At 40.3% G+C, this 24,964-nt stretch overlaps 2 protein-coding genes across 2 annotated transcripts; both read right to left on the bottom strand.

Moving 5' to 3' along the window:
• Nucleotides 1–1,828: 1,828 nt before the first annotated feature.
• Nucleotides 1,829–6,258, bottom strand: LOC311256483 (extracellular calcium-sensing receptor-like; the record flags this gene model as incomplete). The annotated part of the gene is made up of 8 exons (XM_084351565.1): nucleotides 6,110–6,258; nucleotides 5,345–5,639; nucleotides 4,953–5,242; nucleotides 4,259–4,554; nucleotides 3,703–3,908; nucleotides 3,386–3,607; nucleotides 2,803–2,926; nucleotides 1,829–2,727 (listed from the first exon to the last, which is right to left on the bottom strand). The coding sequence occupies exons 1-8, from the start codon at nucleotides 6,166–6,168 to the stop codon at nucleotides 1,829–1,831; spliced, it is 2,391 nt and encodes a 796-aa protein (XP_084207691.1). The 5' UTR covers nucleotides 6,169–6,258.
• A 1,161-nt stretch (nucleotides 6,259–7,419) lies between these two features.
• Nucleotides 7,420–24,548, bottom strand: LOC311255813 (vomeronasal type-2 receptor 1-like; the record flags this gene model as incomplete). Its single annotated transcript, XM_084350463.1, has 15 exons — nucleotides 7,420–8,318; nucleotides 8,399–8,522; nucleotides 12,379–12,600; nucleotides 12,739–12,944; nucleotides 13,473–13,768; nucleotides 14,287–14,576; nucleotides 14,681–14,975; nucleotides 16,309–17,203; nucleotides 17,282–17,405; nucleotides 19,540–19,761; nucleotides 19,901–20,088; nucleotides 21,917–22,230; nucleotides 22,650–22,939; nucleotides 23,044–23,338; nucleotides 24,334–24,548. 15 exons carry the CDS (start codon nucleotides 24,546–24,548, stop codon nucleotides 7,420–7,422), a joined length of 4,875 nt encoding a protein of 1,624 aa, XP_084206589.1.
• Between the last annotated feature and the right edge of the window lie 416 nt (nucleotides 24,549–24,964).

The raw sequence follows: 24,964 nt of genomic DNA, 5'->3' as shown, positions 1-24,964 counted from the left end.
CCCTTACCCAATGGTCTTTGATGAACTTATTATCCAAGTCTTTTCTATAGTTTCTAAGTGTTTCTGTCTCTTTTCTTTTCATGTAAAGTTACCATTGTGAACACCACATATCTTCCTAATATTGTCTACACCTCTCTTGCTTTCTTCCAGCTCATATTCTAGCATATAGATGAAAAGTGTTCAGATGAATGCCATAAGCTCAAATGTATGGAAACTGAGAACGTCGGTAGGTTCCGATGCCAATGAAAATTATATTGGTTGTAGCATACACAGAATAGTAATACACCTGATTTAAGTTGACCACTGTGTGAAAGCCTATTGTTTCGTTCTGCCCTTACTACACTAAACACTATGGATGAGTAAAGCATTTTCAGCTTCTTAAACTATTAATAAAATCCCTCACATATATACATACATGTCATAGTCAACCCTCTACCCAGCTACTTTTCACAAGTGTCTCTTTTAATAAAAACTCTAACTTCCCTTAGTTGCTGGAAAACACAATTGGTCCACATCATATAGCCATACATGGTCCAAGTTCAAATTGATAACATCTCAAAATGAAGATTTAACACCTGACAACACCAAGATTTACACCTGACAAAAAAATGAGTAAAAAATAACTCAAAATACTCCTATAACATATGCATTAAACTCATGATAGTTCTTTATTTCCTTATTAAGAATAGCTTTGTGCATAAAACATAGTCAGAAAAGTGCTTAGGTGTAAAAAAAAACAAACAAACAAACAAACAAACAAAAAACAGCCTATACAAAGAGCTAAATACATAAAATTATATAAACTTGCATAATTTCCAAGGCCTTAGAAAACCCTTAGAAACTGTATATTGCTGGGTTTTAAATTTCAATGGCTACATGAATGTCTATGCAAGCACTCACTGGCTGTTGTGGGCTCAAGGGAGGTCAAAGAAGCTTATATCATGTCAAATGAGGTGTTATGTATGGTGGTAAAGCTGATGTGTATTTTCATTTTAATATGCTTTGTATTAACTCAATCATTCTGTACAAAACTAGCATTCTCATAGTTTAAAATGCTTTTCAGTCATACAAAAACATTCTTAAAATGGCAATAATTTAATCACACTGCTGAGGACTCAGTACCATGCATTTTTGTTTGGAATATTTATTTATAATAGGATGAAAAGTCATAGTAAATTGTAAGAAAATAGCATTAAAAGGACCTTCAATCAAAACAAGCTACCCAGTGAGCAAAGAGTGGTCTAGATCACGTCTTTTAGACATCATTTATGGACATCCAAGACGTCTAAAAGACGTCCTCTGGGGAGCCAGAATGAAAGTTTTTTATACGTCTTTTCTGGACGTTGTATAGAGGTTTATATATGGTTTATCGACTAATTCTGGATGTCAGTGGATGTCTAGATTATGGCCTGACTGGACGTCTTTTCTCACTGTCATTTATCAACTACTTCTGGCTGTCAATGGACGTCCAGATCATGGCCTGGCCATGTCAATAGTCAGGCCATAATCTAGACATCCACTGACATCCAGAATTAGTTGAGAATAGACGTTCATACTGGCTATGATCCTGACATCCACTGACAGCCAGAATTAGTCGATAAACCACATATAAACGTCTATACAACATCCAAAAAAGACGTACAAAAAACTTTCATTCTGGCTCCCCAGAGGACGTCTTTTAGACATCTTGGATGTCTTTAAATGACGTCTAAAAGATATGATCTTGACCATGCTTTGCTCACTGGGTAGTTGGAGTCTGTCCTGACTACACAGCATAAGCCTTATATGTGGCCATCTTAACTATTTCCAAAACTCAAATGTTTTAGGATTAATTTTTGTTCATTAAATGTTTTTTGGTGTTTTTCTCTGGCTTAAACAATATGATGTAACACTTTGGAACAAATATACACAATATTAGTCCAAAACTGGAGGCCAGAATGGCAAATATCTCCACAGCCACAGTAAATTTCCCAGGAGAGCTGACATACGCTGGGATAAAGGTGACCCAGACTGCACAGAATATCAGCATGCTGAAGGTGATCAGCTTGGCTTCATTGAAATTATCAGGTAGTTTCCGAGCTAGGACAGCTAACACAAAACAAAAGACAGCCAGAAGGCCTATGTACCCAAGTACAACCCAGAACCCAATAGCTGATCCTAATGCACACTCCAGGATGATTCTCTCCTTGTATAAAGTTAGGTTTTTCATTGGAAAAGGGGGACTAAGACCCAACCAAATGGCACATATTAAAACTTGAATAAATGTGAAAGACACTACAGTCATCCTTTGCTGTGGAGGACCAAACCATTTCATGGCATTACTACCTGGGAGTGTTGCCTTAAAGGCCATTAACACTACTATAGTTTTTCCAAGAACACAAGAGATGCATAGGACAAAGGTGATGCCAAAAGCTGTGTGGCGCAGCATGCAGGACCACTTAGAGGGTGCTCCAATGAAAGTCAATGAACATAAGAAACACAGAGTCAGGGAGAAGAGCAGCAGGAAGCTCAGCTCAGAGTTGTTGGCCCTGACAATTGGGGATGTCCTGTGATAAAAGAACACAGCCGCTGTTATAGTGGCAAAACAGGCACCACTGACTGAAAATGCTGACAGGATGATTCCTAGGACTTCGTCAAAGGAAAGAAACTCTACAGGCTTGGGGAAACAAGTGTCTCTCTCTGCATTAGGCCAGAACTCCTTGGGGCAAGGGAAACAATCAGGTGAATCTGAAACAAAATAAAAAAGGGCTTTCAGCAGTCACATATTTGATGTTGTACATATGCATTGAAAAAATGAAATACCTGTAGCATTGCTAATCTCTCCTTCCGGACATGGAATACAATCATAACAGCAGATGGGTTTTCCTTTCTGTAGCACTTTACGAGTTCCTGGAGGACAGCTGTCACTGCACACTGACACAGGCACCTAGTACATAGAAACAAACAAACTCACACATACTATACAGCTCTGAGGAATAAAGTTACGTAAAAGTTACTTAAAGTTAAGTAAGATTACAGTATCCGAGGCAACATGTCCACTGCAAGCGATTATTTTCCCTTCAGAAATTAAATAGTTTACCCACTGATTTCATATTTCCTAGAATGGTGTCACCACTTGTAATTTGCGGGACCTCAGACCGGAGTATGTGTGCGCATGTGTGTGTCAGTGAGAAAGCGTTTGCACTTACAGCGACGGTATGACACGTTAAATATTTTCTGCGTTATTATGAGGTGAAAAACAATTTCTCAAAATAAGACTGTAATGCAGCAAATTAGACTATGGCGGGCTACCAGAGTCTCGTTAATTAATGGGAAAAACTGATTAACTTCATGATCACAAATTTGAAATCTGAATATGTTAAATGATTGCGTTTAGGCTACTTACTTGAGTGCCACCTTCGACCCAGGTCAAGTTTCTGTTGATGCTGAACTCCTTGCCTTCTGGCAGTGATGCATCATAATGCCCTACTGTCACCATTTCAATACTGCCACTCTCACTTTTTTGCCAGTTAACCAGCTCATATGTAGCAACAGGATCACCATTGGCATCAAATGACACATCATAACCATTTTTGGAAAAATTTAATTTCTTCAGTTGAGTAAGAACCTGTGAGGATGCATTAAAGTACAAGAATGATGGAGAGAACATAAATAATTCACAAAAGGTATATCTTAGCGAAAACAGGAATCATTTTGACTGACCTGTTTGGACTCTATCCTGGTTAATTTGTTGCACTGATTTTTAGAATTTGTGTCCTGACACACTGCATTATGAATGGCATGTGCTATTGCATAAACAGCTTTATATACCATATTAGTGATGCGGAGCTGAGATGTGTCGGTGTACGGGTCCTGGAGCATCTTTATGTCTTCAGTTCCATCACACAAACTCTCGTTTATTGTTGCACCTAAAAACGATGAAAAAATAAATACTCTGAAATCCCTATCAGCAAAATAGTACTGTCCAGATACATGCTAGACATTTACATACTAGTGTTCAGGACTTAAATGTTAGTATCATGAAACCGCTATAGACAAGTTCATATGAAATCTTCCCCAAAACAGCAGAAGGCCCAAACTTGACCTGACATCATCTTATTAGATAATTTACAGAGATGCACCTTATGTCTGCCTTATCGTATTGTTCAACCCTTACATTTCCCTCAAATACAAGGGATTTACCTGAAAGAGGCTGCAGAGGCTGGGAGGATCCATTAGATTCAATTGTAAATGTCATCTAAAAATGAGTACAACTTACCTTTTCCCAGCCTGCAGTTGAACACATTCTCCCAGAACTCAGTAAGCAATGGAGAGGCAGCCACTTTAGTGGGAGAGAGATCCAGCAAGAATTCTCTCAGACCTGGGATGACAGATTGTTGAATGCCAAATCCAACTGCTCCAGCACAGATGCTGAAGCTCAGCATGTCTGGGTTAGTTACCCAGTCCTCACTGCCTATCCACTGGCGAGGTGGAGAAGGCCTTTGCGACAACTCCTTGAGCAGGATCCTCATGTCTCCAGAGGCTACAAATGCCACAACAACTATAGCAGTCGACCTGAGGAGACATTACACCAATACAAGCACCCAGACAGACAACACACACGCACAGATACACGCAAAATTAACAATATCAGTGACACGAACATGAAATGACCCTTTTAAATAAGTATAAAGATAGTTAACATAGACATGAGAGGAACATTGTATCCTTTGGTGTGTTGAACACTTTTAACACTTTTTTTTTTTTAGAATAATATGATTAATAACTACAAGAGAAATTAAAATGTTGAAGAAAGGATTTTCAAATTGTCACAAAGATAGTAAAATTATCTTTCACCTTCTATAATGTTATTGCTTATATATATACACACACATTTTATTGTAGATTATGTGTATTGTGTTCTTTTGTATTTTATGAGCAAAAGGTACACAATCAAACAGTGATTTAGAAACCTGTGGATAACGTCAGCTACTCTCTGGATCCTGCTACGTGGATGGGTCCGATAGAAAGATTCAGAGTATTCCACACAGATTCCCTCCTTCCGTGCTGCGTCCAGGAAAGACGCCATGCCATTATTGCCATAGTCCGAATCTGATCGGACAGCACCTATCCAAGTCCAACCAAAGTGTTTCACCAGCTTGGCCAGTGCATCAGCCTGGAACTGGTCACTGGGGATTGTTCTGAAGAAACTCGGGTACTGCTGCTTATCAGACAGGCATGCACAAGTGGCAAAGTGGCTCACCTAAGGCAGTACAACAGTGTAATTGCTTAATGGCACAGACATAAAAAATAAGCATTGGCCCATATTTAACACACAAAGTTTTCCAGAATTAAAAATATTTACCTGTGGAATGTTAAAGGACCCGATGATGCGTGCCATGCTGATTGATGGCGTTGACCCAGACTCACCAACGATAGCCATCACCATACCAGATTGCAAGCACTTGTCACTGGTGTTAAACTCCGGCTCCAGCCCATTTGAAAGCTGGAATGCCACATGCATCGTCAGAGGCACTGAGGCGCATGAGTCATGGATCTGATAACCAAGTTTGATCCCTGGCAGCAGCTCTGTGCTGTTGTTAATCTCCTCGATGGTGAAGACCATTGCGCGTGAGAAGCGCAGTTCACGAGACTCAATTCTGCACACAGAATATCTCGTCAGTGTTCAAATTTACATGATTAGGACAATTCACCATTTCAACAGAGAAGACACAATAAATAAGTTCGACTGAGAGTTATGGATGATAACTGACAGCTGTACTGCTGTATTCAAAGGAATTTAAATGCATGGGATAACAAAAGTCCACAAAATTTAAAGTCTTAATTGCTTAAAACCTTCAAATATTTATAAAATCTTTAAGCACATCTATATTTTCAGTTAAGAAATACAAAAATGCTTCTTTTTTTCAGATCATAATGCACAATGACAATATAAATTGTAATTTATGTCCAAATACTCAATGTAACAAAAAAGAGAAATTCTAGTTTCAAAAGCTTTCAACATTGCATAAACATTTTGCACAATTGTCAGCACAGCATACAAATCAATACATTTATATCCTCACACAGTCTAACATCCACTTATCCAATACTTGTCCCTCTTACTAACCTCCCTGTGCACTTTAGTGGCTCAGGCTTGGTGGTGTAGGTATGTTTGACTGTGTGCATGTATGTGTGTATGGAGAAAACACCCCCGATAACGTAGTCACCATCCTTTGAGAATGCAGGTAAACGAGTGGTACCCTGGAGTTTACATTTTACAGATGATGCCTTAGTGCTGACTCCAGCACCAGTCTTTTCCTCTGTAAGCTCAGCCCTTTGTTTCAGAGCTGAGTTCAGCTCACACAGACTCAGAGACAGGATCAGGCTAATAAAGAGAGCCGAGACCTTCATCTCTCAAGTGTCTGTATGTAGACCAATTGTAGGTGTGTTTTCACTGGTTTATATAGATCATCAGACAAGAGAGTCCCTCCTTCTCCTGTACATCAGCGTATTATACATCAGAAGGAAGATGCCCTTACCCAACGGGGTAACCATTTTGGTTCTAGTATATACTGAACAGTGTGTCACTGTTCAGTATATAATACAACCAAAATAATCTGATTTATAATCTGATTTAAATTGACCACTGTATGAAGACTTATTGTTTTATTCTGCCCGGACTGCACTATACAGTATGGATGACTGAAGCATTTTCAGCTTCTTAAACTAGTAATTAAATAGCCTCCAGCATAGAGTAACAGAAGCATTGAACTCATGATAGTTCTTTATTTCCTTATTTACGCTAACTTCATGTATTTAGGATAGTCAAAAAAGTGCTTAGCTGTAAAAAAACAAGCAAAAGAACAGCCTATACAAAGAGCAAAATGAATACAACTATAAAATCTTGCATAATGTCCTAGTTAGGGTCTTAGAAAACCCTTAAAACTGTAAATTGTTAGATTTGAAATTTCAGTGGCTACATTAATGCCTACATGATCACTCATTGGCTGTTGTGGGCTCAAGGGACGGCACAGAAGCTTCTGTCAGGTCAAATAAGGGTGTTAAGTAAAGTGTTTTTGTCGGATTAATGATAATGTGTATTTTTATTTTAATATGCTTTTTATTAGGTCCCTCATCCTGTATCAAACTACCATTCTCACAATTTAAAATGCATTTCAGTCGTGCAAAAAACATTCTTAAAATGGCAATAACTTAATCACACTGCCGAGTACTATGCATTTTTGTTTATGTAATTTTTATTTGCATTAATATTTACATTTTTTCGAATATGAATAAAAATATGAGTAAATTTTAAGACAGTAACATTAAAAGGACCTTCAAAAATGAAAACAAACTAAGTAAAGACTGTGCTGACTGCACAGCAAAAGCCTTGTATGTAGCCATCTTAACTATTTTGAAAGCTCAAATTGTTTAGGATTAAGTTTTGTTCATTAAATGTTTCTTGGTGTTTTTCTCTGGCTTAAACAATATGATGTAACACTTTGGAGCAAATATACACAGTATCAGTCCAAAACTGGAGGCCAGAATGGCAAATATCTCCACAGCCACAGTAAATTTCCCAGGAGAGCTGACATATGCTGGGATAAAGGTGATCCAGACTGCACAGAATATCAGCATGCTGAAGGTGATCAGCTTGGCTTCATTGAAATTATCAGGCAGTTTCCGGGCTAGGACAGCTAACACAAAGCAAAAGACAGCCAGTAGACCTATGTAACCAAGCACTACCCAGAACCCAATAGCTGAGCCTAATGCACACTCCAGGATGATTCTCTCCTTATATATACTTAAGTTTTTCATTGGAAAAGGGGGACTAAGACCTAACCAAATAGCACATATTAAAACTTGAATAAATGTGAAAGAAACTACAGTCATCTTTTGCTGTAGCGGACCAAACCATTTCATGACATTACTACCTGGGAGTGTAGCTTTAAAGGCTAGTAACACAACTATAGTTTTTCCAAGAACACAAGAGATGCAGAGGACGAAGGTGATCCCAAATGCTGTGTGGCGCAGCATGCAGGACCAATCAGAAGGTGTTCCAATGAAAGTTAATGAACATAAGAAACATAGAGTCAGCGAGAAGAGCAGCAGGAAGCTCAGCTCAGAGTTGTTGGCCCTGACAATTGGGGATGTCCTGTGACGAAAGAATACAGCCGCTGTTATAAGGGCAAGACAGGCACCACCGACAGAGAATGCTGACAGGATGATTCCTAGGACCTCATCAAAGGAAAGAAACTCTACAGGCTTGGGGAAACAAGTGTCTCGCTCTGCATTTGACCATAGCTCCTCGGGGCAAGGGAAACAGTCAGGGGAATCTGAAACAAAAATTAAAAAGGGCTTTCAGCAGTCACATTTAATGTTGTACATATGCATTAAAAAATAGACAAAGACATACCTGTAACATTGCTAATCTCTCCTTCCGGACACGGTATACAATCATAACAGCAGATGGGTTTTCCTTTTTGCAGCACTTTACGAGTTCCTGGAGGACAGCTCTCACTGCACACTGACACAGGCACCTGGCACATAAATACAAACAAACTGACACTATTCAGGTGTGCTATGCAGCTTTTTTTTATCTCTATTTCTTTTAGGGTCTGCCCTTCTTTTTCCTTCAGAAATGATAAGGTTTACCCACTGATTTAATTTTGTCTAAGGTGGCATCGCCACTGTAGGAAGTTTGCCATTGCCCATCATGCCCCACCTTTATTGCCGCAGCCAGAGTGGTGAGATGCTCGCCGACTTCCCAATGGACGACTAGCCCTCAATAGTGACAGATGACTCACCATTACCTCCCTTAACCTTTGTTAAGATGATGGCCATTCCTCTGTTTGCAAAGGGGCGGTAACATCTTATCAGTGTCTTGGACAGTGTTCATGGAATATTTAGACAAAATACTTCACTGGCTCATTGTTGCTGTAGGGGTTTGTAAAATGAATTGTACACAGAACACCTGCAATGCCCCTGCATCCTAACCCGCAGACATACCACAAGACCAAGAGGTTGTCACCAGTCCAGGACATGTCATGCGTAAGCAAAACACCCCATGACAGCCATTAATGCCAAAATGACTCCAGAAATATCATGTGGACTGTGTGTGTTATGGAGGCTTTGTATCACAAAGCACCCTATACCCCTGCCTCATCTCTCAAAGTAAAGTTGGATGGCCAGCATAACCATGATGCTGTGTGCAGGAAGGACAATCACATGATGGTCCTGTAACTGTTATATTCCCAGTTTAATGTTGTCAGAAAACAGACCTAATGTGTCATATCAACATTAAAAAGCATGTCTGCCTCCCGCTGTGCTTGCTATCTCCTAGGAGTACAACAGACTACAGTCTGGCTACTCCATGGCTCCCCTCACTTTCAGCAGATGTGAGGATGCCATGCTCAGTCCACTGTGTTATCCTGGATTTTGCTTTATCTCTATGCCCTGTCATGGTGAGGTGCAAAGAATGGGTAATAATCCACACAGCTCAGTTGCAGAGCATCTGGGTGTGGTGCTCATGTCCACAAGGTTCCAGGCTTTTCTGTCAAAACTTCTGGAGGCAGTCCACAGACAATGGGGTGTAAAGATGACAGTGTTGGCTATTATGCAGGTATTTGGGCTCATGGCAGCAGGGTACCACTCACTGTACCAGTGAATGATTTTGAAATAACAGTTTCAAAATCATTTTGATGGTACAGTGTAGGGGTGGTCTGCTAAGGAAGGTCAGGGCTTGGTTATTACAATGCCAAGAGATGGAGAAAAGCCTGTGCTAAAGGCAGGAGAGAACTGGTGGTGCAGAGAAGGTCACAGAACACAGAAGGTCAATACAGGTGCAGGCATGACAAGGTGCTCACAGAAAATGCCAAATGGACAGATCTGAAACCAACAAACAACACCTGAAGCTCTCCATTTCTGAAGGCAAGGAGACAAAACCCCCAAAGCAGAAACAGCTGCCAAAAGCCCATCCGCATTTAGGTGGACCTAGAGAGGAGGCTCGTCTTTCCAGAGGAGGTGGCAGTGACCTTGCTCCGACTAGACATGGTTCTTTTGCAGAGAAGTAGAGCTAAAGCTAACAGTGCCCTGGGTGGACAGGCTAGCCAACTCACACCAGCTTAAGAGCGCTAAGTACCAGGACCTGAACGATGAGGCCCCAGTCAAAGGATGACACGCAATCCTATTCCCCATCGAGGTTGGCTGCCGTGGCCATGGCAGACCAGTTGGGGTTGGTTATGGCTGATAATAGCCCGCATTTGGAACCCCTTTGCATGAAGCCATTAAAGCCATCGCTGCCCCACTAAGGTGAGGCTTCTAGGTTAAGGGGCAAAAACGTTAACTATCCTGAGGCCCCTGCTGATGATGCAGAGGGGCTCCCAACATTGCAAGTGCTCTGACCACCTTAAAATACTAAGCAGCAAGTTCTTCATGGTGCTCTCTCCGTGAAGAACTTGCTTCACTCCTCCTGCAGTTTGTCTGCTTGTAGCAAAGCATCTTCAATGTGTATAATAGGGTGAATGCTGTCTCTGTCTCAGCGACTCCACCCCCCTATCACTTGTTTCTGCACTATATACAGTGTTTCCTATTAATTCGCTAGACTCTGGCAGCCTGCCATAGTCTATGTTGCTGCACCATAGTCTCATATTGGTCCAAAAATGTTTCACACTTGTCATAATAGCGCTGAAGATCACCGTTTTGTGCCGTTGCTTCAGCAAAGCATTTTTAACTCTCAGAAACGTAGCCATTTAGTTTTTGAACAAAACTCTGTTTGTCTGTCTTGTTAACCTAGCCAGGCAGTACATAGCCTACATCTGTCTGCCTGTGTTTTATTTACCAGCCACTTCCAGCACTGTTCTGTGACTCTGTGCCTGAAAACTGTGAGACTGAAATACAACTCATGTTATTTATTACATTTGATAAATGCCAACGGATAGTGGTGTTAATGAACAGCGGCTCGGAAAGATAACTGCGTTGCATGTTTAAACACGTTGAAATGCACACGCGGGCACTAAGTGATATTTTCCAGCAGCAACCTCAATCACACAGACCAGACAAAATATAGTTAAGATGGCACTCAATGGCGCTCATGATTTTAAAACAAGACATGATTTTCTGGTCTCTCAGTCAACATTTAGTTATAAGTCAGGACTAATAGGCTACAAGATCAAAAGCAAAAGAAACATGGTATAGCCAGAGCTGTAGAGTAAATTGTGAGGTCTGGACTAATCACCAGGCAGCAGAGCCGAAGCTTTGTTATTTATCATTTTCTACATTTTATAATACCTATAATTTCTCATTTATGGTCATGTTTTTCAAAGTGCACCAGAGAAATACATTTAACTGTTAAATGTGCAAAATTTTCTTCTGGGGGAACATGCCCCCAGACCCCTTAGTGCAAAGCCCATCCACCATAGTCTCACAAAATCCTGTGGGAAACATTGATATAACTTCAGTGAGAGGGTAGGATCACAATGTTACTTACATGTTTACCTCAAGATACAAGTTTTTAACAAAAAACATTACTATGATGTAATGAGTTTTGTTCATAGTAAGCGCCTACATTACGTCTGAAAAATTGTTACAGATCTTGGATTTGTACTGTACATACGACAGTGGTGTTGCACTCAAAAACTGTGGGGGTTGCCAAATGGCAAAAAATGCCAATTTCTAAATAAAGTTATTTTGAGGAAGGTGGAAGTGGATTTTGTAGCCAATTGGTGCATGAAAGTGTGAGTAGTGTGCATCTGACCTCTCCTTGGACATTTGGAGAGGTCAGTTGCTCACAGGGTGCAGATAGACACCCTGTTTTTGTGCAGTGTGAATGTTGCATGTCTTTGATCCCTGCATGGCAAGGTAAAAGTCCCACCCACTTCCAGGTGCATGGGTTGGGCTCCTTACATCTCTACAGAAGTGTTCTTGGTTATAAGAAGTAGGAGGGCTGAGGCACCTAACCTATTGCCGGTTAGGATCAGTGGGCTATTTCTGATGAGGACTCCACCCACTGTAAGCACAGAGTCCAGTGGAGGGGTGAGCCTGTGTGAGATGGAAAATGGTTAAGATGTAACCATAGTTTCATAAAAGGGCGAATAGGTGTGTGTGATTGGAGAGCTATATTGATAGGGTCCAGTAGAGGGCTCCGCCTGTGCTTATAGAATTAGGGTCACCATTTCGTAACCCCACATTATTATCCCTCTGCCACAGAATGCAAAATGTCATTGGAAAATATTAACCTACAAAACATACTGTAAATTTGGACGGCAAACACTTAATTTGTCTATCTCAGTCTGCTACACTCTATTATATCAAAAGTCACAGCATCCAAAACCTCTTTCAATATACACATACAGTTCACTTGAAGATAAATTAACATACTTTGTTTAGGCTTCTTACTTGTGTGGCACCTTCCACCCAGGTGAGGTTTCTGTTGATAAGAAACTCCTGGCCCTCTGGCAATGACCCATCATAAAGCCCTACTGTCACCATCTCAATGCTGCCACTCGCACTTTTTTGCCAGTTAACCAGTTCATATCTGGCCACAGGATCTCCATTGGCATCAAATGACACATCGTAACCATTTTTGGAAAAATTTACTTTCTTCAGCTGAGAAAGAACCTGTGAGGATGTAGTCAATTAAGCAAGAAATAGGAAGAAAGGAAATAATGTGAAATAAATGTAATATTTGGTTTCACAAAACATACATTTTAGCAGAAAAAGGGACTATGGTTATTCACACATTCATTTTTGACCAACCTGTTTGGACTTTATCCTGGTGAATTTGTAACACTGAGTTTTAGCATTCATGTCCTGACACACTGCATTATGAATGGCATGTGCTATTGCATAAACAGCCTTATACACCATGTTAGTGATGCGGAGCTGGGATGTGTCAGTGTACAGGTCCTGGATCGTTTCTATGTCTTCAGTTCCATCACACACACTCTCATCTTTGGTTGCACCTAAAAATACACAAAGACAGAGAAAGGTGGTATTTTTTAGCCTTGACAATAATATTACATTATTATTCTTCCTAATGTATTTATCATTCTCTTGTACTTTCTTTTTATTTCATTCTATATTTCTTCTATATTTATACCACCTCAAGTTAAGTAAAGAGTCATCAGATCATTACTCTCATTTATAAAAGGAAAAAAAAAACGTACAATTTTTTCTTTCATCATCAGCTGACTTGACCTATTTTCATGTCTTGAAATCACTGTCAGAAGAATGAAGAATGTCTACTGTTTGGGTGTCTTGGTATTGTGAAACCACTGCAGTCAAGTTCATACAAAATCTTCTCCAAGACAGCAGAGGGCCTAGACTTGAAATCATTAATTTAGATCATCTACAGAGATACACTATAAATCCGCCTCATGTTGTTGTTCAATAACCTGAGATTTCCCTCTCAAGGGTTTGACACTAAAGCAGCTGCAGAGCCTAATGACTGAATTTTAAATGTCACCAAAAACTCAGCACAACTTCCTTACCTTTTCCCAGCCTGCAGTTGAACACATCCTCCCAGAACTCAGTAAGCAATGGAGAGGCAGCCACCTTAGGGGGAGACAGATCAAGCAAGAATTCTCTGAGACCTGGGATGACAGATTGCTCAATGCCAAATCCAATGGCCCCAGCACAGATGCTGAAACTCAGCATATCTGGGTTAGTTACCCAGGCCTCACTGCCTATCCACTGGCGAGGTGGAGAAGGCTTGCGCGACAACTCCTTGAGCAGGATCTTCATGTCTCCAGAGGCTACAAATGCCAAAACCACCATAGCAGTTGACCTGGGGAGACATTGTAGTGCATTATATTACACCAATATGATAACTATTTTAAAAAAGTATTAAGATAGTTAAAACAAACAAATGTGCAAAATGCTTTAGTGTTTTGGAATGTTGAACAATAGTTTTTATAACAATATCATTAATGGTTAGAAAGATGGTAAAGAAAATCATTTTCAATGTATTATGAGGATAACAAAAATACTTTTGTGGTTTTATGTGCAGATGGTCACTGTCAGGACAGGCAACAACTCATCACCTGGAAAGACATTAGTTCCATCAAATTATAACAATACAGGTGTCAAGATACACAGAGAAACACAGGTGATACTTTAGTTTGTGATGTATTGTACAGTTGCCTGTCTGTCTCACTATGAATATGAAAGACAGAAAAGTGCTGAAAAAAGAGTTTTCAAGTTGAAAAAAAACAAAAAACTTTCATCCTTGATTTGACCCTTACATCGTATGTGGTTTTGTGTGCATGTCAGTGTCAACAAAAATACAATCAGTAATTTAAAAACCTGCAGATAATGTCAGCTACTCTCTGGATCCTGCTGCGTGGGTGGGTCCGATGGAAAGATTCAGAGTATTCTACACAGATCCCCTCCTTCTCTGCTGCGTCCAGGAAAGAAGCCATGCCATTATTGCCATAGTCAGAATCGGACCGGACAGCACCTATCCAAGTCCAGCCAAAGTGTTTTATCAGCTTGGCCAGCGCATCTGATTGGAACTGGTCACTGGGGATTGTTCTGAAGAAACTGGGGTACTGCTGCTTATCAGACAGGCATGCACAAGTGGCAAAGTGGCTCACCTAAAAGACAAAACACAGTCTAATTTTTTTCAATCGGCAATCATCAAAAAAGTTGCATTGACCTAAACTAAAGATATAGTTTGGCAGAAATTCAAATGATTTACTTGAGGAATGTTAAAGGATCCAATGATACGAGACATGCTGATGGATGGTGTCGACCCAGATTCACCAACGATAGCCATCACCATACCAGACTGTGAGCAATTGTTGCTGGCATAAAACACAGGGTCCAGGCCATTTGAAAGCTGGAATGTCACATGCATTGCCAGGGGCACCGAGGCACACGAGTCGTAGATCTGATAACCGAGTATAATACCCGGCAGCAGCTCTGTGCTGTTGTTAATCTCCTCAATGGCAAAGATCATTGCACGTGAGAAGCGCAGTTCACGAGAGTCAATGCTGCAAAAACACAATCGTACTGTTCAAATTTACATCCTTATCCTGTTAAATACTCAGAAAACTGACATTTAACACACTTATATTTACAGTTGAGAAAGACAAAAGTCATTTATCATGTATTTATAATAGTTCTTTTGTGATAAAATGCATGTTATATATGGCCCAAGACTGATTCCTACTGACTCTAGTAGTTTTGTGACTATAATAATTGCAAAAGTTTTCCATTCTACACAAAAGCTTTGAAATATGACGGTAAGCACATCATACAAATGAAAACATTTATATTCCCACACAATGTAATAGCCTCTAATCTACCACTCCTCCCTCTTACTGACCTCCCTGTGCACGCTGGTGGCTCAGGTTTGATGGTGTAGTTATGTTTCACTGTGTGCAAGTAGTTGTGTATAGAGAAAACACCCCCAACAATGTAGTCACCGCCCATTGAGAATGCAGGTAGACGAGCTGTACCCTGGAGTTTACACTTCACAGGAGTGGCCTCATACATACTCAGAGACAGGATCAGGCCAATAAAGAGAGCTGAGGTCTTCATGCCTGACTGTATGTGGGCACACTGCATTTGTGTTTTCACTGGTTTATATAGATTTTCAGATAAGGACCTCCGTCCTTCTACTGTTTGCCACCTCACTATACATCGGCGAGAGGATGCCCTTAGCCAATGAACTGTAATGAACTCTTGTCCAAGTCTTTTCTTTGGTCTGCAAAATAACCTCATGAAATTGCTATTGTAAGCATCATATATCTTCATAAATTGTTCTATCCTCCTATCCTACGCCACTATCCATCATATTTCATGACATGTAATGAAAATGAGGCATTATTAAATAATCAGACGTGTTCTCAATAGACAACTATTACCAGTAAACCAACTTAGATAATTTTTAGTTGTAAACAGTTTAATCACAGATGTTCATTTTATTTCACAGTTGCTGTCTGATGGAAATGTACTTCAGTGACATGGTAGGACAGGAATTGGCAAACATTGTTGTTGAAGGGTTAAGATTTGTGGTAAAGCAATCAACTTCCTTTTAATTACTGCTTATATGTTTTTCATTTGCTCACTCATTCTATATCCCATGTGCATTCTTACTATTTAACTGTTTTTCATACAAAAATATTCTTAACAGAACAATGTTTTTTATCAAAAAGCTGAGAGAGAAGTCTGCCATGCATTTTGTTATGAATGTTTACTTTACTGAGAATATGATGAAAAATTATTGTTAATTCTCGTACAACATGCAAAGGACATTCCAACAAACTGTGCTGACTGCAAAGCCTAAGCTCTATTTCCAAAGCTCAAATGGTTTAGGAATCATTTTTGTTCATTAAATGTTTCTTGGTGTTCTTCTCTGGCTTAAACAATATGATGTAACACTTTGGAGCAAATATACACAGTATCAGTCCAAAACTGGAGGCCAGAATGGCAAATATCTCCACAGCCACAGTAAATTTCCCAGGAGAGCTGACATATGCTGGGATAAAGGTGATCCAGACTGCACAGAATATCAGCATGCTGAAGGTGATCAGCTTGGCTTCATTAAAATTATCAGGTAATTTCCGGGCTAGGACAGCTAACACAAAGCAAAAGACAGCCAGTAGGCCGATGTACCCAAGAACAACCCAGAACCCAATAGCTGATCCTAATGCACACTCCAGGATGATTCTCTCCTTGTATAAAATTAGGTTTTTCATTGGAAAAGGGGGACTAAGACCTAACCAAATAGCACATATTAAAACTTGAATAAATGTGAAGGACACTACAGTCATCCTTTGCTGTAGCGGTCCAAACCATTTCATGACATTACTACCTGGGAGTGTAGCTTTGAAGGCCATTAACACGACTATAGTTTTTCCGAGAACACAAGAGATGCAGAGGACGAAGGTGATCCCAAACGCTGTGTGGCGCAGCATGCAGGACCAATCAGAAGGTGCTCCAATGAAAGTTAATGAACATAAGAAACACAGGGTCAGGGAGAAGAGCAGCAGGAAGCTCAGCTCAGAGTTGTTGGCCCTGACAATTGGGGATGTCCTGTGATGAAAGAACACAGCCGCTGTTATAATGGCAAGACAGGCACCACCAACTGAGAACGCAGCCAGGATGATTCCTAGGACCTCATCAAAGGAGAGAAACTCTACAGGCTTGGGGAAACAAGTGTCTCTCTCTGCATTTGGCCATAGCTCCTTGGGGCAAGGGAAACAATCAGGGGAATCTGAAACAAAAATTAAACAGGGTTTTCAGCAGTCACATATTTAATGTTGTACATATGCATTTAAAAATAAAGACATACCTGTAACATTGCTTATTTCTCCTTCCGGACACAGTAAACAATCATAACAGCAGATGGGTTTTCCTTTTTGCAGCACTTTACGAGTTCCTGGAGGACAGCTGTCACTGCACACTGACACAGGCACCTTGTATGTAGATACAAACAAACTCACACATGAAAAGGTGTGCTCTGCAGCTCTAAGGAGTAAAGGGTAGGTTTGTTGTTATGTCTATCCATCTCTTTAATATCTATCACTGTCCTTCAATCACATGCACTTATACAAGGCAAAAAGTCCACTGTCTGCCATTCTTTTTCCATCAAAAATGACTGTTTTTATTTCTCCTAGGATGGCACCACTTTAAGAAGTTCGTCATAGCCCCTCAAACCCCACCCTTATTGCCGAAGCTGACCCATGTCATTTTTTTTTTTGAGGGCCTCAGACAAGACAACACAAAGGAAGGTGTTCTTCAGTCCCTACCCTGCATGGACTCCATTTCCCAAGATCATAAACCAGCAGTGGTGGAATGCTCGCCAACTTCCTGATAGGAGACTAGCCCTCAACGCTGGCAGACGATTCACCCCTACCTCCACCCATGGTTCCTTTGCTAGGATGATGCCCGTTCCCTTGTGTGCAGAGGGTGACAACATCTCATCAGTGTCTGGAATAGTATTTATGGAATATTTGGACAAAATACTGGTTGAGCAGGTCAAACAATCTAGACACCTGACCAGGCCATAAGACTAACTGCCTTGTGACTGGTCTGGGACGGATCACACTGTTGGTGTAGGGGTTTATATAATCATCTGTGCACAGAACACCTGCAAGACCTCTTGACAACATTCAGTACTGACTTGACTGTCTACGGAAATGTCCCGACAGTGAGGGCCACACATACACCCCACATACAGCTTTAATTCTGCTCCCCTCACTTTCAGCAGATGTGAGGATGCCATACTCAGTCCACTGCTTGGATTTTGCTTGATCTCTATGCTCTGTCATGGCGAGATGCAAAGAATGGATCATGTTCCAAACAGCCCAGCTGATTCTGCAACTAACCAGGTCAACCGAAGAAAGAGCACCCCCTGACACACCACCAGGCAGAGTATCTGGGTGTGGTGCTCAATTCCAAAGGGCTACAGGCTTTTCTGTCAAAACTTAGACATAGAGCCCTTCTGCAGGCAGTCCAAAAACGATAAGGTGTAACGATGACAGTGTTGGCTGTCTTGCAGGTGTTTGGGCTTACGGCATCAGGGCACCAATCGCTGTACCAGCAAAATGATTTTGAAATAACTTGAATGGTGTCTCTGTCACAGTCACTCCACCCCCATGTCACTTGTTTTCTGCACTATATAACGTCAGTGAGAGGGTAGGCTCACAGCGTCACACACGTTTACTTCAAGATACATATATAGATACATTTTCTACATATACAATTGTTATGATGTAATGAGTTTTGTTTGCAGTAGCACCTTCATTATGTCTGACAAATTGTTACAGGGATTTGTATATACCACAAACATTGTGGGGGGCGCCAAATTGCACAAAATGCTTATTTCAACATAATGTTGCTTAAAGGAAGGTGGAAGTGGATTTTGTAGCCAACTGGTGCATTGAAGTGTGAGTTGTGTGCACCTGACCTCCCCTTGGATTTGGTGAGGTCAGTTGCTCACAGGGTGCAGACAGACACCCTGTATTTATGCAGGGTGAATGTTGTATTTCCTTATTTCTGTTTTTGGTTGTAAGAAGTAGGAGGGCCAAGGCACCTTATCTATTGCCGGGCAAGATCAGTGGGCTATGTCTGGCGTGGACTCCACCTGCTGTACCCACAGAGTCCAGTGGAGGGGTGAGCCTGTGTGAGATGGACAATAGGTAAGATATAGTAACCATGCTTCTGTAAGTACAGCCGGAGCCCTTTACCTTTGGACCCTGCTGCTCCAACAACACATGTTGAAGGCGCTGTCGGATGGCACGCAGCAGACACACTGCCTTAGATACATTGAGACACCTAATTGGTAGCAAAGCCATGATTTGTTATTCATGTGCATATTTTCAGTGAGCAAAGAAGTGCATGTGATTGGAGGAGAACTATACCCATAGAGTGTGCTTATAGAATTAGGGTCACCATGCCATAACCTACGTTATTATCCCTCTGCCACAGCATGTAAAACTTCATTGGAAAATATAACCTACAAAACATACTATCATTTAAGAAGATAACCACTTCATGTTCTCTATCTCAGTCTGCAACATTATATTGTATCAACATTAGGCTTCTTACTTGTGTGCCATCATCCACCCAGGTGAGGTTTCTGTTGATAAGAAACTCCTGGCCCTCTGGCAGTGATGCATCATAAAGCCCTACTGTCACCATCTCAATGCTGCCACTCGCACTTTTTTGCCAGTTAACCAGTTCATATCTGGCCACAGGATCTCCATTGGCATCAAATGACACATCGTAACCATTTTTGGAAAAATGTACTTTCTTCAGCTGAGAAAGAACCTGTGAGGATGGAGTCATTTAAGCAAGTAATAGGAAGAAAGGAAATAATGAGAAATAAATGTAATATTTGGTTTCACAAAATGTACATTTTAGCAAACAAAAGGGACTACGGTTGTTCAAGCATTCATTTTTGACCAACCTGTTTGGTCCCGGTGTATTTGTCACACTGAGTTGTTACATTCCTGTCCTGACACACTGCATTATGAATGGCATGAGCTATTGCATAAACAGCCTTATACACCATGTTAGTGATGCGGAGCTGAGATGTGTCAGTGTATGGGTCCTGGATCGTCTCTATCTCTTCAGTTCCATCACACACACTCTCATCTATGGCTGTACCTAAAAATACACGAAGACAGAGGAAAGTGGTATTTTTTAGCCATGTCAATAATATTGCTTTATTATTCTTCCTTATATATTTATCATTCTGTTTTGATTTCTTTTTTTTTTTAATTTAACATTATAATATTAAGTCTCACATGCCCTTGTAGAAGCTTACCTATTTTGTTATTTCTTCCTTATTTATACGAACTCAAGTTAAGTAAAATCAGTCATCAGATCATTACTCTCACTGATGAAAGGAAAAAAAAAGTTGTACATTTCATTACCAACTGACATGACCCATTTTCATGTGTTAAACATAGTGGGCATTCTGAAATCACTTTCAGTACAATGGTGTCATTAGACCTTAAACAACTGTAACTAATACATGCTGGTAATGAAACATTTTTTTTATTGTTTTTTAGCTTGGTGCCATGACGACATTTAGTTCATGAGACAATATGTTGGGTTCATAAGAATGAGACGAGATGCAACTTAACACTAGTTTTAAGAAGACTTCAATGATGACATATATGACTGGAAAAAACTGTCTTTTATGCAAATGAAAGTCACAAAATGCCAAACAATGCAGATCAATTTTGAAATGTTTTAACTAATACTCATCTTGTAATGAATGTCACTTCAGTTCTACTTTCTTGGAGTATGAATTTTCATATACAGTGAAAGACACGAGCAATATGTAAGCACTGTAAATTGAAAAGAAAATTAAAAACTGTATTAATAACAAAATAAATAACACTGAGTTTTTCTTAGTCTTATTTTTTAAGTGCAAATATTAAGTGCAAACCATAATCAAAGTAGTACTCTCTCAATACTTAAGGTGCAAACAGAGACTGACCAAATGTTTCTTCAAGCATGATACAGAGCTAAGAGCTGGCTACAACTACACTGCCCAGCCTAAGATATTCTAGGCTATTGCGCGCATTGTCAGTCACAATAGTGATGCCATGATTTGGCCTATTAAGCTCCCAGTCAGTGTTTTTTATGTGACGTCCTTGGTCAGTGACAGCTGCTTATAAAACTTTGGCTATGTTTGCCCCTGTTTGGGACTCTAAAAGTGGGCGAGTCTGCAGTACAACATTTACCATTTCCCAGGCATTTGTCAGCATTGTCTGGCCTTTCAGTGTTTCCTTCACAGGCACAGTTGATTTTAGTAGAGAGGTGTGGTGGTTCTGTAGGGGTTGTTGCATAGTGCTCATGTTAGCCGTGGTGTACAGCGCTATTTTCTTACAGTCCTTAAGTATTGTTCGTGTTTTGTCTGTCATTCTGTGGCCATTTATTGTTTCCACCGGGTACCCAAAATGCTGCCATACAAGCAATTTAAAAGTGGCGGAGGCATCTTCCAAGCTAATTTCGAGTTCAACGCAAGAACATCATATTACATAGGTTCATCGTCAGACTCCGTCATGCTGGCTGCTGATATAATGTCCTTGCTCTGCCTTTGTTATTTACTGATATCGCGAGACAGCTTTTCACCTTGACGAGAAATATGGCCACGTTTTAATATTGGCATGAGATCTCGTCACACTACTACCTTATGCCTACTGTTTGCGTGTGTTCAGGACTTAAGTCTTGGCATTGTGAAACCCTGCAGTCAAGTTCATACAAAATGTTCTCGTCAGACAGCAGAGGGCCTAAACTTGACCTGAAATCATCAAGTAAGATTATTTACAGAGATACGCTATAAATCCACCTCATTTTGTTGTTCAATAATCTGAGATTTCCCTCTCAAGTAAAATCTAGGGTTTGATCCTAAAGCAGCTACAGAGGATGGGAGGGTCCAGTGGACTCCATTGTAAATGTCACCAAAAACTCAGCACAGCTTCCTTACCTTTTACCAGCTGGCAGTTGAATGCATCTTCCCAGAACTCAGTAAGCAATGGAGAGGCAGCGACTTTAGTGGGAGAGAGATCCAGCAAGAATTCTCTGAGACCTGGGATGACAGATTGCTCAATGCCAAATCCAATGGCTCCAGCACAGATGCTGAAGCTCAGCAAGTCTGGTTCGGTAACCCAGGCCTCACTGCCTATCCACTGGCGAGGTGGAGAAGGCTCGCGCAACAACTCCTTGAGCAGGATCCTCATGTCTCCAGAGGCTACAAATGCCACAACAACCATAGCAGTTGACCTGGGGAGACATTGTAGTGCATTATATTACACCAATATGAGCATAAAATTACCATTTGAAATAAGTATAAAGATAGTGAGCACAAACAAACATGCAAAATGCTTTAGTGTTTTGGTGTGCTGAACAATATTTGTTTTAACAATATCATTAATGGCTAAAAACATGGTAAAAGAAGAATTTTCAATTAGTCACAAAGATAATAAAATAATCTTTTGTCTTATATTTCACAATTTTTTGTGGTTTTGTTTGCAGACAGTCACTGTCAGGACAGGCAACAACTCATCACCTGCCGTGCCTTAAAAAGATACATTTTCAATTTGCTAAAAAAAATCTTCCATCCTAAACATAACAATTTATGTGGTTTTGTGTGCATGTCAGTGTCCGCAAAGAGACAAAAGTACAATCAGTGATTTAGAAACCTGCGGATAACGTCAGCTACTCTCTGGATCCTGCTATGTGGGTGGGTCCGGTAGAAAGATTCAGAGTATTCTACACAGATCCCCTCCTTCTGTGCTGCGTCCAGGAAAGACGCCATGCCATTATTGCCATAGTCGGAATCCGACCGGACAGCACCTATCCAAGTCCAACCAAAGTGTTTTATCAGCTTGGCCAGCGCATCTGATTGGAACTGGTCACTGGGGATTGTTCTGAAGAAACTTGGAAACTGCTGCTTATCAGACAGGCATGCACAAGTGGCAAAGTGGCTCACCTAAAAGACAAAACACAGTCCAATTTTTTTCAATCAGCAATCATCAAAAAAGTTGCATTGACCTAAACTAACGAAAAAGTTTGGCAGAAATTCAGATTATTTACTTGAGGAATGTTAAAGGATCCAATGATACGAGACATACTGATGGATGGTGTCGACCCAGATTCACCAACGATAGCCATCACCATACCAGACTGTGAGCAATTGCTGTTGGTAAAAAACACAGGGTCCAGGCCATTTGAAAGCTGGAATGCTACATGCATTGCCAGGGGCACCGATGCACATGAGTCGTGGATCTGATAACCAAGTTTGATGCCCGGCAGCAGCTCTGTGCTCTGATTAATCTCCTCAATGGCAAAGACCATTGCACGTGAGAAACGCAGTTCACGAGTGTCAATGCTGCAAAAACACAATCACACTATTTAAATTTACATGTGATGGGGAGAAATCACAATTCTAACAGAAAAAACCCCTCACCTGACCACCAAATAGGCATTCAACTTAATCTAAAGTCTTAAATTGTTATCCTGTTAAATATTCAGAAAACTGATAATAAACACACTTATATTTACAGTTGAGAAAGACAAAACGTGCTTCTTTATCATGTAGTGACAATGCTATTTTTGAGAATAAAATGTCTGTAATATATGGCCAAGCATTGATTTCTCCTGACTCTACTAGTTTTGTGACTATAATAATTGCAATCAAAATGGTCAAATACTCATTTGGCATCTCATGTGACAAAAAAGAGAAATGTGTTTTTAAAGCTTTCAATACTATGGGTTAAGGTCATTTCAGTTTTTGTCATGCGTTTGTGAGCCATGCAGTTTTAGGTCAGCATGGTCATCTGTCGTGTGCAGTGTGTGTTGTGTAGACTGCTGTTATCTTAATATGTGAAATGTGAAGCACCAGGTTCTGTTCTGACAGTCTGAAAGTATTGGTAACGAATAAAAATAGATCAACAAGCTTTAACTTTTGTCGTTTCACAAGATTCTTAAATTGAGAAGTTGTACAAGTGGTCTCACTCTTAAATGAAGGAAAACAATCTTGTTCCTCTGCTGGGATATTATGTAAAAAAAATGTATAGCTTGTTACTGGTTCAAATTAGCTCAACAATAGCTGGCATATCTTATTAAGACAAAGTTAGATGTATTTTCTTGAAATGAGATTACCTTTCTAATGCAAAACATGCTTGACAAGATTATTTTTCTTTTCAGACAAAAACAAGACCAATTTCCCAGAAACATGCCTTTTTTTTACTTTCTTGAAATTCTATTTTTGCAGTGTACATAAAGGCTTTGAAAAATAACTATAAGCACATCATACAAATCAAAACATTTCTATTCCCACACAGTGTAATAGCCTCAAATCCACCACTTCTCCTTCTTACTAACCTCCCTGTGCACCTTGGTGGTTCAGGCATGATGGTGTAGTTATGCTTCACTGTGCGCAAGTAGTTGTGTATAGAGAAAACACCCCCAACAATGTAGTCACCATCCACTGAGAATGCAGGCAGACTTGCGGTACCCTGGAGTTTACACTTCACAGGTGAGGCCTCATACAAACTCAGAGACAGGATCAGGCCAATAAAGAGAGCTGAGGTCTTCATCCCTCCAGTGTCTGTATGTGGGCACACTGCATTTGTGTTTTCAATGGTTTATATAGATTTTCAGATAAGGGCTTCCCTCCTTCTACTGTGCATCAGCTCATAATACATCAGAGAGACGATGCCCTTAGCCAATGAACTTTAATGAACTCTTGTCCAAGTATTGTCTTTAGACTGCATGGACAATGTAACCGTCTGAAGTTGTGGGCGCCAGATGTCTTCATAAATTCTCTATTGTCCTATCCTCCTCCACTGCCCATCACATTTCATGGAGTGTAATGAAAATGAAGCAGTGTTCTTGATAGAGAACTATTACCAGTAAACCACATTACATAATGTATATATGTTGTAAACGGTTTAATCTTAAATCCTCATTTTATTTCACAGTTGCTGTCTGATGGAAATGTACTTTGGTGACA

The sequence above is a fragment of the Pagrus pagrus genome, assembly GCF_965226575.1.
Source record: "Pagrus pagrus genome assembly, chromosome: 4".
Classification (NCBI taxonomy): domain Eukaryota; kingdom Metazoa; phylum Chordata; class Actinopteri; order Spariformes; family Sparidae; genus Pagrus; species Pagrus pagrus.
This window is presented reverse-complemented; position numbering and strand designations above follow the sequence as displayed.